Here is a 17083-nt window from a genome sequence, read left to right as displayed (position 1 = left end):
GGAGTTGCCTGAGGGATGTTCACAAGGGGTGCAAGCTACCAGTCCTTATTCTAATTGTCATGCTGGTGGTGGATTCAAGGGGGAGTTCATTGTTTTATTTAAGAAAAGGAAAAACCTGGAGTGGGGTGAACGCCTTCTTGATTCCCCGAGGGCCGCCCTGAGCCTGGTTAGCAGTTGATAAACTTGTCGTGGGGTCACATAATCCCTGGCATTTAAGACCCTCGAGAGCCGGCCTGTCACCTCACCTGAGGCTGCAGACCCCCGCTCCCCATCCGCTTAGCAATCACACGTCGTCTTTGCCCTGATGTACCCTCTGCCTGGGATCCCATTCACTGACCCATGAAATTCTTCCCACCCTTCAAGACCCAGACCAAGGCCATCTCCACTGGTCCAATCTGCTCTTTCCACCTGGGAATCTCACCTCCGAGCACCCACCACACCCCATATGCTTTTCCCTAAAATGCAGACCATGCTGCTCTCTGGCTGCTTGTTATGGGCTGAATTGTGGGCCCCCCCCCCTCGAATTCATATGCCCAGCCCTAACCCTCAGTACCTCACAATGTGTCTGTATTTGGAGGTATGACCTTTAAAGAGGTGATTAAGTTAAAATGAGGCCATTCGGGTAGCCCTCTTCCAACCTGACTGGTGTCCTTAGAAGAGGAGATTAGGACACACAGAGACATCAGGGCACGTGCACAGAGGAAAGACCAGATGAAGACACAGGAAGAAGGCGACCCTCTACACACCAAGCACAGGGGCCTCAGAAGAAGCCAACCCTGCCAGCACCTTGATCTTGGACTTCAGCCCCCAGGACTGTGTGTGGAAGTCGCCCAGCCTGCAGTCGGTCCTCATTCCGGCCTCCCGAGCTGCCTGAAAGCCCCACAAATAGTCCCCCTCCCTGGGAGATGGTGCAGGTGTGGCTCCCAGGCCTGGACAACAACAGCCCTATTGTCAGTGGTCCCTGTGATGGTTTGGGATGGACACACGCCCAGAAGTCAGGCCCCAGATCCAATCAGAGTGAGCTCCAGGGCTCTTGCAGGCGCTTCCACAGAAAGGTCAGGCTCTTTCCTGCAGGACCTGAGCCGGCAGGTTGACCCCCCCGACACACACCTTTCTGCCCCAGAGGAAGCTGATGCCAGCTCACGTCCCAGGGCTCCCCAAGTCGGCACCCCGACCTTCAGTTCCTGAGGATGCACAATTCCCCTTCCCGCCTGAGGCAGCTTGAGTTGGGTTTCGGTTTCCAGCATCCACTAGGACCTTGCCTGGTCCTGCCCTGGGGCCCTCTCCTCAGATCTAAGCAGTAAAATCGAGGACATTCAGGAGGGGAGACAGAAACATAGGCAGAGCAGGGACCGGACTGGGCACGAGGAGGCGGAGAAGGGTGAGCCTTTGGGTCTCAGCACGGGATGCAGAACCCATGAAGGGCTGCTGCCTCCCCCCAGTGTCAATCTCCTCCTTCCTTCTCCGTCACAGACCCTTAGCTTATCTCACAGTCGCTTGGAATTTAAAAAAAGACTACATTTCCCAGCTTCCCTTGCAGCTAGGTGTGTCATGTGACTAGGTCCTGGCCAATGGGAAGTAGGCAGAAGTGTGGGGTGGAGCTTCTGGGAAGTCTCTGCAAAGGCCGGTGATGTGTCCTGCGTCCAGAGTGTCGACCTGATGGCCCGAGTGCCCAAAGACTACACTCCTGATCCCTCACCCCTACAAGGCAGCCCTAGTTGGCTGGTCATTCCCAGAAAGAGGCAATCCCATGAGGGCAAAGCAGTGTTGAAGAGCCTGGAAAGCATAAATCTGAGGCTTGCTTCTTGCTGTCCTAGAGCAGGATGCCTGTTGACACACAAGGAAACCAAGGCTCAGAGGGGAAGTGACTCCTCAGACTCGCAGGGGTCTCATCTTGACCTCCCCTTCCTCTGCTCCCACTGCCACCACCTGAGAAGCCCAGACCAGGGTAACTCCTTCCTAACCAGCCTCCAGATTGTCAGTCTCTCTCTATCCTGGCAGCTCACAGCCAAAGCGGGTCTCCACTGCTACCACTTTGCCACCTCCTGCCTGGAAGACTGGACCAGACTCCACAATCCCACACTTGCCCCTCCACTCACCAGAGGAAAATCCAAACCCCGGACTTGGTCTGACAGGTGCCACACTGTCTGCCTCCTGGCTCCTTCTCTGACCTCTGAGCCTCTCTGTACTCCAGCCACGCCAGCCTCCGTGCTGTTTGTCAAACCACCAAGCACATTCCTGCCTCAGGGCCTTTGCACCTGCCGTCCCTTTTGTCTTCCCCCAGATACCTCCCTCACAAATCCAGAGGCCTTCCCTGACCACAGAGGCTGAAAGGGCAGCCTCCAGCCACAGAGAGCGCTCAAGAAATTTTTGGTGAACGCATGAGTGAGTGAATGAATGAATTCTGTACCCACTCTTTAATGACTCTTCCAGAATTCCCATTAGATTGAATCATATAATATTGCTATTTCTGTGGGCCTAAAACCACTGACTTGTGGCAATTTCATATGGTGCAGCCTTACTTTGGCAGTCATGCCCCTGCTCAAAGTTCCCCGATATCTCCTACCACCTAGAAATCGAAACTGCGAGCCCTGACCCCACACACCTCCAGGCTCTGGCTCCCACTCCCTTCCAGGTCCCACAGGCCTGCTGCTCTAAGCATCGCAATCCCAGGGGTTTTCTTGGCGCCTCTGTTTGCTTAAATCCCCTGAGGCCATCCTACCCACGTCCTGCTCTTAAAGAATGCTCCTTGCCCCAGGCCTCTGCTCCTACTCGGTGTATACTGGTATTATAAACTGGTGGGGGCTTCCCTGGTGGCGCAGTGGTTAAGAATCCACCTGCCAATGCAGGGGACACGGGTTCGAGCCCTGCTCTGGGAAGATCCCACATGCCACAGAGCAACTAAGCCCGTGCGCCACAACTACTGAGCCTGCCCTCTAGAGCCCACGAGCCACAACTACTGAGCCCACGAGCCACAACTACTGAGCCCACGAGCCACAACTACTGAAGTCCACGTGCCTAGAGCCTGTGCTCTGCAACAAGAGAAGCCACGACACTGAGAAGCCCACGCACTGAAACGACAAGTAGCCCCCGCTCGCCGCAACTAGAGAAAGCCCACGCGCAGCAACAAAGACCCAACGCAGCCAAAAATAAATAAATTTAAAACAAAATTTTTTTAAATAAATAAATAAACTGGTGGTGCATACTGGCAGTATTCCCCCGCCTCAGCCTGCAACGGATCCCTCAGTCCTACAACCCTGGGCAGCTGGGGGCTTCTGGACAGCAGGGACTCTTTCATCCCAGGGCTCCCTGCACTGGAGCCCTCCTGTTGCACCCTGGCAGGCATTATTACAATGCCACCAACGGGCTAGCTACTCCAAGACTGCGCGTGATACTGGGATCAGCCCAGTCCTAGGAGACCCTGCCACTCACTTTTTGCTGACCTTGGGCAAGTCCCCCTGAGCCTCAGTTTCCCCATATGTAACATCTCATATGTCAGCAAAGACACAGCTCAAAATAATGCCAGAGCCCAGGCCTGGGTCCCAGAAACAGGGGGCATGGGTGTGAGCAGGAGAAGGCAGGAAAACCATAGCGACCACAAGGGAAGGGGCGCAGGATGGTGGGAGATGATACCAGGCAGAAGGAATGCATGGAGCCGAGGCCCCCAAGCAGGACCCAGTGCCGTGTGCTTGGGAAACAGGATGAGGCTGGGTGGGCAAGGGGGTCAGGAAGATGGGAGCGGATGAGGACAGAGGGCAGCGGCGGGCCAGTGAGCAGTTGGGATTTCATTCTGAGGCCAGGGGGGAGCCTCCCAAAGAGGTTAACAGGGAAATGACAGGATCTGATTTCCATTTACAAAGGACAACCCTGCCCGCAGGAGGGTTTGCAGAATGGCCGGGGGCAGATGGAGGCTGGGAGGTGCCACCTGTGTGACCCGATGGGGAGGGAGTGAGGGCATGGACCAGTGGCCAGACTTGGGGTGGATCTTTTCAACATGAACTGGATTTGCTGATGTCGGGGCTGAAGGAGACAGAGAACCCAGGGGTGCCCTGTGAGCAGTCGAGCAGCCTGGGTGAACCACTGCAGCCGAGGGACCTGAGGCTGACCCGACTTTCAGGGAAGTTCACTGCTCAGTTCAGCAGTGAGGCTGCAGGGTTCCTGGCCCCCCAGTCCAGACGCACACAAGCGAGAAGACACACAACATGGCCTTCCCCACATCGACCGGGGCCTCCTGGCAACCAACATTGTTCCCGTGCCCTTTCCACCAGGCTTTTCTCACAATTGCTTTGGAAACCAAATGTGTGGCCCAACACTCTGTGTGCGTGTCTGTATGTGTATACGTGCACGACACACCATTCCCATAAAACAGGGGCTGGAAATTCAAATGCCCACAGTGGCCAGGCAAGTCATGTAAGGGGATTGGGTGGCAACGCAGAAGGGTGGGGACTGTGGCAGTGAATGGGCTGCCCAGGCTCCACCTAAAGGGCGCTGTGTTCTCAGCTGCAGCCCATTATTAACTAAGTGGGCACAGGTGTAAGCTATCCGTAGATCTGCCAATTTTTCAAAAGAAGCCAGAAGTTCATATTTTTAGGTGAAACAGATAGTTTTTAAATTTGGGCTTCAATTTAAAAAACAGTATCAGTGCTGTATCAGCCAGTTAGCATTTGGGCCACTGGCTGCTGGTGTGCAACTCCACTGGAAACAGTTGGTGGTGGATTCCAGTCGGAGAGCTGACCCTCATCAGCAGACCTAAATTCAAGTTGTGGCACCTGCAGGATCCCATATCTAGGGCGTTCCAGCCTGCGGCAGAGAACGGGGTCCCAGAGCACTCCCGTGGCATTTTGGTCTCCCCATAGTTTATAAGACCCCGCTTGGGGTGTCTGGGTGAGCACATACCCACTTTGAGCTCCTTTCCGAAGACGGTGCGCTCCCCCAGCGCCGAGCAGTTCCAGCGGCCATTGCGGAACTGAAACTGACACTCGTCCAGGCCCATTTGCGAGCCTTCTCCTATGACGATGATGGCGTCGGGCCGGCTCTGGCAGATCGCCCGCTGTCTGGGAGCCAGGCCTGGGATCTTGTTACAGATGATGCTCGCGCCCAGAGCTACCACCGAGGAGAAGCCACTGGAGCAGGGGACACAGAGAGACGGAGCGTTAGGCCAGCAAGGTGGGGGGCACACCTTCAGGCCCTCCCTAGGTGTCCAGCCCTGCCCTCCCCCTGCCACTGCTCCCAGCACGGGTCTCTCAACTTTTCTGATACTGCATCCCCAATCCACGTTCACTCATTTATAATTCCCATCGGTACTTGTACCATGTGTATATTCAATATTAGTGAGGTTTAATTTCTTTTTTAGACACAAAGAAAGATGATGCGTGTCACAAACATACTGTCAAATGAACTAAGCCAGTTGCCTTTGCATCTATGGGAGAATTCAATTGAGATGAAGTTTAAAATCATGCAAAATGGAACTGCACTGTTTAGGGGTCATCTCTGTGTGGTAAAACTGCGAAGGTAACCACCAAGTTTCACGTAGCGGTTGCCTCTGAAAGGGGGATGGGTGCACAGATGTTGATTAAAGAAAAAGAACTCTTCAGACATGTTATATATGTACAACATAATGTATGTATGTATATGTTTTATTTTTTAAAAATCTTTAAAAAGCAACTGTGAATAAAAGTTGTAGTATTTCCTTCCTGCATGCCAATGGAATATGTGTATCCCACTCCAGGCATAACTGGCCTAGAGGACGCTTATGACTATCGCAGCGAGGTTCCTGTCTTCCCAACTCATTCACAGGTACATACTAGGCACCTGTCAGGGCACCAGGCTCCCGGGCACCATGCTGGGAGACAGGCAAGGCCCTGCCTTCTAGGGACTATGGAGGGAGACCATGCAAATGTCTCAAATGAACAGAACACAACATTCAGTGACATGCACTACAGAGAAAATAAATGAAGATGCTGTGATAACAAGTAGTGGTGGGTCTGGGAGGGAAGGGAGAGGGGCCGCTTTAGCATGAGTGGTCAAGGAGGGCCTCCCTGAGGAGGTAACAGTGCAGCAGAGACCTGAATGGTCAGGAACCAGCCATGGGAAGGTCTGGGGAAGAGTATTCTGGGCAGAGGGAACAGAAGATGCAAAGTCCTGGGAAGGGAACAAGCTTGGGATCGCCAAGGAACAGAAAGAACCCACAGAACCCAATGCAGAACCAGGGCTCAGTGGGAGGGGGGGTTCTGGGGAGAGGAGACGGCTCAGGGCTGATCTTTCTCGGTACATCAAGAAGCACTGAAGGGCTGGAAGCAGGTTACTGACAGGATCCCATCCCTCCAGCCCCACGGGGGAGAGGACTGCGGGGCTCCAGAACAAGAGCAGGGAGAGTGGGCAGGCCAGAGGTGGCTTGGCCTTGGTGGCCGTAGTGGGGGTGGCTGCAGATGGAGGTGACCCAGCTCGCTGATGGATGAGGTGGAGCCGATGGGAGGGCTGGGGAAGGGTACAAGGGAAAGAGAGGCGTCAGTGTGACTCGTGGGTATCTGGCCTGAGGGTGGGCCCATTTCCTAATATCAAGATAACCCCAAAGAGGCTCCAGTGGTAGCCCTGACAATGCAGCTAGCCCTCCCTTTACACAAAGATGGTCCACTTGTCTGGAGCTTCCTTTTGTATAATCCTTTAAAGGTCATCAAGCATCCTTTGAAAGAGAAGACCTCACTCTGGTTAAAATAATGAGCTCCCATTTTACATGGGCCATGGTCAGCCGCTGGGCTAAGTGCCTCGTCTTTCCAGTCCAGGCTCAGCTGTGGAAAGTTGTTCTGGAATTGGGATTTCTCAAGGCGAGGGTCCCCTGACCAACACCACAAGAGCTGAGGTGACCCCACTCTTCTCGAAGCACTTAACTGCCGCTGCTGCCACACACCAGCCCTCTTCCTGCCTCGGGCCCTCGATCCTTGCTGCTCCCTCTCCCTGGAAGCTCTCTCACCCCCTGACCTTCACACGGTTGGCTTCTTGCCATCGTCCAAGTGACCTCAAGGGTCACCTCCCTGACCATCCCACCTAAGGGAACCTGCCTCTCCACCCCATCCTTCCTAACTTTCCATCACAATCTCTGTTTTGTTTACTTAATACTCTTGATTACTCATGGTCTTCTGAAATGTTTTAATGTATGTGTTTGTTTTTAACCTGTGTGCTTATCACCTGTCTTCCTCATTAGACCATCAGCTCCTTGAGGACAGGGAGGCTGTCTGCTGGCTCACTAAATGGATTGTGGAGCTTCAAAAATGTCAGTCAGGGTGAGTGCCTATTACACAGCAGGTGCCCCCAGTTATGCCTTGAATGCATCCGGGAACTTCTGCAGCATCCCTATTATATGCAAAGGCAGTATGGCAGGTGCTGCCACTAACTCTAGACCACTCAGCCTCTCTAAACAGCCCTATTGGGCAGGAATCACAATCTCCATTTCACATATCCACTTTGCGTAGCTGAGAACCGAGGCTCACCGAGGTTGAGGCCTGGAGGCTAGCAGGTGTTGGAACTAAAACAGGACCCTAGCAAGAGCTCTCGGTCATTCGTCTCAGCCACTCAAAGAGAGTCTAACACGGAGCTAGGATGTTTGAAATGTTTCAGGAAGACGCAGCACAGAAAGAGGTCAAGTGGAGATGTTCTGGCCACAAGTCAGGAGGAACCTCTCGACACGTAGTTGACCACCAGGAAATCCCTACACTGGCAGAGAGTGAAACTATATATTGGGGTAAAAAATGCACAGGCACCATAGTCTCGCAGCTAAGAGCTCAGGTCTAGGGTGCCATCTAAGCTTCCTTCACCTAGTAGCTGTGTGACCTTGGGCAAGTTACATCCCCTCTCTGTACTTCAGTTTTCCCATCGCTAAAATGAGGATATTAACTGGACCTCACCTCATAGGGCTGCTGAAAAATTAAATGTGTGAAAACATGGGAAGTGCTCCGAAGGTGTCAGGCACACAGTCAGTACTCAATAAATGAGCTGCTGTGGTAGTTATTATTATTGCATCTGACTGTTACAAAAAGGCTAGTGCTTGAGTCACTTGAACTATCCAAATAAAATAAGAATACCACAGGTGCCCCGCCATCCATCCGAGGAACCGAAAGGCCTCCCATGCCCATTTTACAGATGGATAACCCGAGGTACAGAGAGCAGCGGCAGGGCCTGGCCCCAAACCACCCTGCAACCCCTCCCGACCTGGCCCTCTCCCCACCCCAAAGGGCGGCAGCGGGGCGGAAGGCCGGCGCCCTCCCTCCGGGCAGCTGGGCCCCTGCGGGGACTATGAGGTCTCGGCGCCGCCGGCGGGAGGTCGGGCGGGCGGGGCGGCCAGGGGAGGTTATTTTCTGTTGTTTTCCCTTTCTCTCTCCCCTCCCGGGCCCCTCCGCCCCGTTTCTAATTAAAAAGGAGATAAAGCTGCACGCGGCCAGCGCCAATCAGCCCGACCGGCTTCCTGGATGCTGGATGCGCGCGGGACGGCGGGGCGCGGGCCAAGATGAAGATTAAAGCAGGGGAAAAAAAGAAAAGCCACCCAGATGCGGGCGAATCAATAACACTTAAAACACACCGGCAGGCAGGCAGCGCGCGAGCCTCGCAGCCGCCTCTCCGCCCGCGGTCAGGGCTGGCAGCCGCTTGGTCCGCTCTGTGCGCACCTGCTGGCCGCCACGGCCGGTCAACTTGAGAAATCCCCGCGCCAGAGCCGCGGGGTGGGGAAGCGGGGGAGTGGTAGTGACAAAACACAAAGGATCCACCACACACACACCATCGCCGCCGCCCCTGCAGTCCGACCTCTCCCCGAGCGGAGCTGGGGGAGCAGGTTGCGTGAAACCTGCCAAGGTGGCCCTTGAGCGTCAGAACCTCTACCCATCCCTAAAGCCCCCGCCCCCACCTCCTGTGCTTCACGCGCATTATCTCCGAAGTACAAAGGGTGACTAGCCGTGCAAATGCAGCTCCAACACGCGTCCCGAGCCGCCCCCTCCCACCTTCCAGCCAGCGCGCCGCCCCGGCCCCACCTCCTAGAAAGGCTGGGGTGAGGCTGGGAGGGCTGCTCCGCGGGCGAGCCGGCCGCCTCGGGTGCCCAGTTTTAGGGGGCGGGGTGTCCCGCCTCTCTCTGGCGCTGGCTCTGCGAGCTTGTCTCCCTGGGTGTCTCGGGCCATCTCTAGTTCTACCTTTGTGTGCGTCTGTTAGGGTGGTTGGCGCTGTCCCCTTCGCCTGGGATGGGGCTCCGGGAGTCTGAGGGTCCTTGGAAACCGGGTGGTGCCAAGGCTCTGAGCAGCGGTTTGTGTTTTTGCCAGCGAACGTCCCTCCCTCCGGGTACCTGTTCCCTGTTCACGGACCGGCCCCGCCTGCCGCCCGGGGACTGCCCTGTACTAGGAGCGGCTGTGCCCGCGCCTCTGTGTACAGAGTTCCTTTCGGGCTCTGGGGGCTGAGCTCCCTGCGAGCGGCTGTGGTCCTGGTTGGGTGTTTCCGCTGGACCTGCTGTTCCCATCCCTGGTCTGAAGGGACCCTGGGAGACGCTGACCTTTGCAGCGGCTAGCCCTCTTCAGAGTCCCCCAAGCTGGAGCGTCCCTACTGGCTGTCCTTGGTTTGGGGGGCTTCCAGCCTCAGGCGTTCTCAGGACGGCCGGTCCCCCTTGCCCGTGTCTCTGGAGCTGTGCGCGCCCCTGGGGCTCCCGCCCGAGGGGGTCTTTGTGCGCCCACCGCTCCCGCACCGCGCCCACCCGGCCTCTCTGAGGAGCCAAGGAAGTTGGCGGCCGGCGGCGGCTCGCGGGCGGCGCAACCCCTCCCCGAGCCACGCCAACTTTGCCGGGACGCGCGTGCAGGAGGTGCGAGCGGCCCTTACCCGATCCGGAGGTAGACCATGCCCAGGCTGAGAAAGAGGTGGCCCAGGCAGCGCCGCGCTTTCCGGTTCATAGTCCCCGCTGGCCGCCGGGGCCGCGGGCCGGGCTGTGCTGATCCCGCGGGCCGGCCCTGGCGGGGCAATCAACATAGCCCGCCCGGGAGGCGCGGGCCGAGGCTTCCCGGGGCCGTCTGTCGTGCGCCCGTCCGCGCGCTCGGCGCTTGAGCCTCGCCGGGAGCGCGGGAGCCACGGAGCGGGAGGAGGGAGGGAGGAGCGAGCGCGGCACGGGGCGACGCCGGGCTACGCGCGAGCGGCCGGTGCAAGTGTGCGAGGCGCGGAGAGTGCGGGGGCGCTGCAGCCGCCCGCCCCCGCCCCTCCCTCCTTTCTCCCGTCCCTCCCCCGCCCCTCCCCCACCCGCCTCCCCGGAGCGCCCGCCCCGCGCCCCCGCGCCCGCGGGACAGGACCGCCTGCTCCAAGCGCGCTCGCGCTTGCCCCACGCGCTCCCGCGGCGCCCCCTCCCGGCTCCGGGGCGCCGAGCTGGGTCCGGGGCAGTGGGAGTCCGGAGGGGCCCCACCCGACGCTAACTCGTAAATTTGCTGGGCGAGCGGACGCGCAGGGACTGCCCTCGGGTTGGCGGGAATCGGGGCACAGCCGAGAACCCTCTAGCCCTGGCCTGCCTCCCCGTCCCCGAGGCCCGGCCGAGCGCTCGGAGCTGGGGGGTGTTAGGGCGCACCCAGGTTCCTCCCTCCCTTTGGCTTCCAGCCCAGCTTCAGGGGAGGGCGCCCCCTTCCGCAGGGCTACTGGCGGAGCGGGGACGACTGGCTCAGAGTATTCCTCCCCGCCCCCGTCTATTCGAGGCGGGGAGGCAGGTGGGTGCCCAGGTGAGACAGCCTCCTCTGGAATCCCGCTCCTAGAGGAAAGTCGGAGTCGGGCTGAGGCCTGGATGCCCCGCACGCAACCCAGACGTGGGGCGCCCGAGCAGCCGTGAGGCTCCGGGCGCAGCCGGCTGCTCAGCGCGCTCTCGCGGCGACACCTGGCGGGCGCGGCGGGCGGTGCAGCTCCGCCTCGCTCCCGGGGACAGTGTCCAGGCTGACCAGAGGTCCTGATCCCTTCCTGTGATATACACCCCAGTCCAGTGAGCTAGGGGGCGGTTGGACTCAAGTTTCAGCTGAAGAAATCGAGGCTCAGGGGCGCAAAGGTGTTTTCCCACAGTCACCAGCTGGTGAATGGCAGCGCCAGATTGGAAACAAGGCGTGCCTGATTCTAGTTAACAAACCCCTCCCCAGGGCTATTACTTCTGAATTGCTTTTCTAAATTACACACACGTGGGGACTTCCCTGGCGGTCCAATGGTTAGGACTCCGCGCTTCCACTGCTGGGGGCTCGGGTTCGATCCCTGGTTGGGGGAACTAAAATCCCGCAGTCTGGGGAACTAAGATCCTACAACCGCATGGCACAGCCGGAAAAAAAAAAAAAAAAATCATACACGTTCCCTGAAAACCACTATTCTTGCCTTCATTCCCATTCCACAGATCTCTGTGCCAGGCACCAGGGTGGGCACCGTGGATACTATGAGGAACAAGGACAACGTCCTGCTCTCGGAGCTGGTGGAAGAAGCAGACCAGAAGTAAACAAATGTATCATTTGAGACATCACAGGGGCAAGTGCAGACAATAAAGCAGAGTGATGGGAGAGGCACTACTGGGGCTGGAGGGTTGATTTTAGACGTGAGGAGGTGGCCTGAAGGACACGGGAGCCAAGGGCCCAGCAGCTCAGGAAGGAGGAGGCAGTGCAAAGGCTCAGAGGTGGGCGGGGCCCCAAGAGGGCCAGGGGCTGCTCCAGAAAGAGAAGGAAGGGCAGCGGGCCCGAGGGAGGAGATGGGGGCGTGCGGATCCCACAGAGTTGTGTGGGCACGTGCGGAGCTCAGCTTTCAGCACAGAGTTTGGCGGGAAGACGTTGGAGGGGTCAGAGAAAGGGGGACTCATGTGACGTGTGTGTTCAAAGGCTGCCCTGTGGAGAGTCCACGGGGGGCATGGGGAGGGCTGGGCAAAGTGGGACAGAGCAGAGAGGAAGCTACCCTGTGGTCCAGGTACCAGACATGGGTGGCTTCACTTTGTGTGGCCCCTCAGTGAGAGGCGGGTCCTCCGTGTCTCCCTGCTTGAGTCTGGGCGGGCCGGTGAGGGCTTGGCCCAGTAAGGTGACAGAGTAACACCACAACGCCCCTTCCATCTTGTTGCCTGGAACACTGCTCTGCAGCCCTGAGCCACCAGGGGAAGAATCTGCAGGCTGCCATGTTGTGAGGAAGCCCAGGCACATGCAGAGGCCCTGGGGGGCGTTCCAGTCCACCGTCCCCATTGAGGTTCGCATTGGAATTACCCCAGCCCAGGCGCCAGACGTGTGGGTGAAGGAGCCTCTAGAAAAGCCCAGCCGCCAGCCATTGTGTCTTCCCATCTTCCCGGCCGAGGCACTGTGGACAGTGGCTTCTGTGGTCATCCCAGTGCGCCCTGCCCAAGCTCCGAGCCCCATAACCTGGGAGTATAATGAAATGGTTATTTTATGCCGCTGTGTCTTGCGGTCCCTTGTTGCATAGCAATTGTAACTGGAACAACTAGGGTGGACATGGGGTGCAGACAGGAGGGAGGAGGCTGGCACATGAGCAGCTCTGATGGGACTTGGAAGGAGTCAGTGGGGAGGGGCAGAGGGAGAGAGAGAGAAGCGAGGAAGCAGCAATGTCCCCCATGCTGGCTGGGGTGCCTGCATGGAGAGAGGCGGCAGTGAGTGACTGGGGTGGGGACGGAGCCACCCAGGATTTGGAGAAAAAGTCACAGGTCTGTCCTGGCCATCTTCTTCCTCCTGTCTTTCTCCCAGCCCTGAGCAGTCTGCCTCCAGAACATCACTCACATGTGCTCTTTCTTTTCTACATGCGCTGTCATTCTTACACCAAAGATGCGCTCATGTCACAAATGTTAGGGGATGTTCATGACCAGGACGTTGGGGCAGGTGCTGGAGACATAACAGTGGATCAAATAAATTCAGGGTCCACCCTCCAGAAGCAACTACTTTGAGGACCAATTTAATGATCAGTCACATAGGTAGCACGTGCTATGTGCCAGGTGCTGTCATTAAGAGCGTCAGTGTACTAACTCATTTAGTCCTCTAACAATACTATGAGATAGGTGTTATTCTTCTAGCTAATACAATGACTGTCAGAATTATCATCATTTTACAGTATGGGAAAAAGGAATCATGGAGGGATTGAATATACTCCCAAACTCCCATAGCCAGTACATGGCACAGCTGGGATTTGAACCTAGCGAGTTTTCAGCTTTGGCATCTGCTCTTAGCCCCTCAATTATGCCACCCACCTCCTGGGGAAGAGAGACTTGGGCCATTGCAATAGAAACAGTGTCGGGCCTCAAGATGGGGGACAAACAGAGAACTGTGGGAACACAGAGAAGGGGGCTCCAAATCCAGCATGGGGGGTCAGGGAAGGCTTCCTGGAGGAGGTATACCTATACTGGGATCCGGAAGAGATGTGTTGGTGTGAACCAGGTAGAGTTTTTGAAGCCAGGGGAAGCAGGCCTGGAGAGTGGAGGAACAGAGTCGGGGAGGGTTGCAGAGATGAGGCCCAAGAGAGGGTCTGGGGATACATTCAGAGCGTATTCATAAGTTTGGGCCTTCTCAGAAAGGGACGCAGGCGGGTGACAGCATCTGGTTTGTGTTTCAGAAGGCTCATGGCGACTGTTATGGGACCAGTAGAAGGGGGCAGAAGTGAGGCAGAAGGTCTTAACAGTTATCCAGGGAGAAAAGGCCCAGCCCGGACAAGAGTCAAGGAGAGAAGTGGGTGGACCAGAGGTGGTCTGAAGGCAGGGTAGACAGGATGAGGAAGCCCCAGGACAGGATCCTGTCCTGGGAGACAGTGTGGCTGACGAGGACAACCCAGGAGAAGCTGGTCTGAGGCCCATGAACTTGGTTTTGGAGGTGCCGAGTTGGGTGTGTCTGGGGGTCATGGAAGGGACAGGTGGACGTGCGTGCTGGGCATGCAGGAGGGAGGGTGCCCGGGGTCTCTGCAGCTAGAAGTGGGCAGTCGTCAAGCCGAGGCGGGGATGGCGTGCTGTGCAGGAGCCACAGGGGCTGAGCCTGGTGTAAAGAGGAAGCTGGGAGCAGGAGCTTCGGGAACCGGTTGGGAGCCGCTGAGAGAACCAGAGGAGGAGCAGGGAGCTTGCAGGGTCAGACCCTGCAGGGGAGGCCAGGTCTGAGAAGCGGCTCCCTGGCGTTCAAAGATCCGCTCTTCAGCTGCTTTCCCTTTCAGCCACACCTGGCGGGCCTGGGGCAGGGCTGGGGCTGGGGGCTTTGGTGCCCCCTGCTGGACACAGAGAGCGGCTGCTTGGATCCCAAGGCTGGCGTTAGCAGGTATTAACACACTGGGTCGGCTGCTTGCCAGACACTGCTCCAAGTGTGGGCTCTAAGCTGGGTCCACGGTTATCTCTGTGATCTTGGGAGAGCTCCTTACATGTCTCCTTGCCTCGTCTGTAAACTGGGGGTGGTAACAGATTGTACCTCCGAGGGTGGTTGTGAGGTTTGAGATGCTAAGGTAAAGTGCTTAGAAGGCTGCCTGGAGCACGGTGAGGGCCGTGGATGCATTTGGGACATTAAGTTAATGGGGAGGCCACAGCCACCCCTTGGTGACACCACCGATCAGGAAAGGACATCGTGTTTAAGACAGTCTCTGCCTTCATTTGTGCTTATAGGAAAATGTCAGCAACCCAAATCAGAGGGGAGGCTTGCATCGCTGCAGTATTTGGAGAAGCTGGGAGCAGGGGGTAGCGCATGGAGATTCCTGAGAGCCAGGCCCCCAGCGACCTGCTGCCTGGGGCAGCCTGTCGTGGAAGTGCGGGCCTTTCCAGAGTGAAGGAACACAGGGCCGTGGGGTGTGGGGCAGAGCTCTCGTGTGGCAGCCAAGGGAGTGACATTCTCCTTTGTCACTACTCTGCGTGGCTTCAAGGGAGTCGCTACATGTCACCTCCTCAGAGCCACCTGCCCAGGCCACTCAACCTCAGGTGGCCTCCTCACCAGCCTCCTTCTATCCCTCTGCCCGTCCTGCTCCTTCACAGCGCTGGCTGCTGCAGGGGCCCTGCCTTCCTTTCTGGGCCCCTTGTTTCTTCCTCGTCCATGTCACCTGTATGTGAGCCGGGAGGGCAGTGACAGTCCCATGTGGGTTTTCCGAGCAAGCGAGCCTCCGTTAGCTTGTGGCTGCCCGGCACCTGGTCCCCTTGGGACTGACACAGCAGTCTCCGCTGGGGGAGCCCGTGCTGTGGGTCAGACCGGTGGGTGTTGTGCAGCCCCTCCCATGGAAGCTCTTCCTCCCTCTTCTCCTGTCTCAGGGCTGTGGATTCCCCCCCAGGTCCTCTCTCCCAGGACGTGAGCACATGGGACGAGAAGGGGGCCTGCAGGCCACACTCCCACAGCTGGGGGCAGCAGCAACAGAGATGGGCCAGCTGGTAGAATAAGGAGCCGCCCCTCCCTCAGAGCTAGGCCAGCACCATTTACCGAGCCCCTGCCATGTGCCAGGCCCCCCAGGGGACCCTTTCTGTGTCTTTGCCCCCTGGAAACACTCTTCTCCCAGGTAGTTTTATCAGCGGTCACTCCATCCAACTAGTCCCCGAGCATCCATCCTGCCCCTCACGGCACTTTCTAGACACCTCCTACCCTGGCTTTATTTCTCTTCCTAGCATTCATTGTCACCACCCCCAACTTTACATGGTATGTTTATTTGTTGACTTGTTTTTGTCTGTTTTCCCCTGCACTACTGGCCCTGTGAGGTAGGCACATTTGTCACTTCACTGCTGCATTTCCTAGAACGATGGCTGGCACGTGGTCAGACCTCAGTGGATGATCACTGGAAAATCAGTAATTGAGAGGATCTCATTTACTCCTTATAACACCCTCATTTTCCAGAAGAGAAAACTGAGCTGCTGAGTGGCTCATTCCCTTGCCCAGCACCTAGCTGAGTGCCCGGCACACAGTCAGTGCTTAATAGTTAACTGTCAATTCCCTTTCTGTCTCCCCCTCCCCATCTCCCCACCCCTACCAGGAATGGGGGCCTCCACGCTGTGTTCATCACATCCCAGCCCTCCCACTCTCCAGTGAGTGAGTCAGTGCTGAACACAGGGGGCCAGGACGGTAGGGCAGAAGCATCCTGACCAGGAGGAGTTGGAACGTGGGCATCAGGCCTGGAAAAGCAGCGCCTCACTCCTGCTGCCAAAGTCCTGTTGACTGCCCACCTAGGCAGAAAACCCAAAAGGCCTGTTTGCAGATTTGGGACAGAGATCGTGGAGCACAAAGGATGCACAGAGACTGTCCATTCCATGCTTGAGGAGACTGAATCCTGAAGCCGCTACAGGAGGCTCCGAAGACACATGGCCAGCTTGAGGCAGGGTCAGATGTGAAACGCTGCTGAGGGCGTTGGGGCAGCAGGCCCAGCCTTGAGTCCTGGCTCAGCCACTTGCTGTGTGACCTTAGGAAAGTGATTAACCTCCCTCAGCCTCAGCTTCCTCCTCCGTAAACTGGGGTGATGTTAATAAGGCTACCTCATGATTTACATGCAGTCACATGGGTGAAGCATTTAGCGGAGTGTCTGTTATATACCACACATGCGACATATGGTAGCTACTTGACGATGATAATGATGGTAACAATGCAGGTGAAGAAGATGATGATGATTTCGGTGATAACATGTATATTGGAATCCAGCCCTTAAGGACCTTCAGGAATCTTAAAGGTCACCTAAGTCAGTATTTCTCAAACTTCCGTGGCATCAGAATAACTTGGTTACAAAAAAAAAAGATGCCCAGGTCCCCCTCCTGGACTTCCTGACAGAGGTTGTCACCTCTCTGCTTATAACCAGCTCCCCAGGTGCCAGCCACGTCTGGGGAGCTAGGCCTTTGGGGAACCCTGCTGTGCCCAGGCCTAACGCAGCGCCCATCCTCCCTCAGTGCCATCCCTACTGAGTGGTGGCCACCGTGCTCAGACCCCTCTCAGGGAGCGCAGCTTACTTCACTTAAGGTGAGCCCCTGGCATTCGAGGACAGCAGTGGCAGGTTCACGGTTCTTTGTCAAACCAACGGGAAAGCAGCTGATGGGGGTCAGAGGGATCAGGGAAGGGAAGAGCGGGTCCCCACCTTCTCTGGGCCTTGATTTCTCCAGCTCACACATGGGGCCAGGCATGGCTGCCCTAAGTCT

The 17083-nt window shown here is 57.1% G+C and overlaps 1 protein-coding gene across 1 annotated transcript in view; it reads right to left on the bottom strand.

Moving 5' to 3' along the window:
- Window positions 1–10119, bottom strand: part of WNT7A (Wnt family member 7A) — a 68274-nt gene extending 58155 nt beyond the window's left edge. The window contains exons 1-2 of the mRNA XM_036867818.1: window positions 9847–10119; window positions 4897–5123 (exon numbers count right to left, since the gene is read on the bottom strand). Coding sequence (XP_036723713.1) covers window positions 4897–5123; window positions 9847–9917 — 298 coding nt within the window. The 5' untranslated portion in view covers window positions 9918–10119. The remainder of the gene's footprint in view (window positions 1–4896; window positions 5124–9846) is intronic.
- Window positions 10120–17083: the final 6964 nt, after the last annotated feature.

The sequence above is a fragment of the Balaenoptera musculus genome, chromosome 11, assembly GCF_009873245.2.
Source record: "Balaenoptera musculus isolate JJ_BM4_2016_0621 chromosome 11, mBalMus1.pri.v3, whole genome shotgun sequence".
NCBI lineage: Eukaryota > Metazoa > Chordata > Mammalia > Artiodactyla > Balaenopteridae > Balaenoptera > Balaenoptera musculus.
This window is presented reverse-complemented; position numbering and strand designations above follow the sequence as displayed.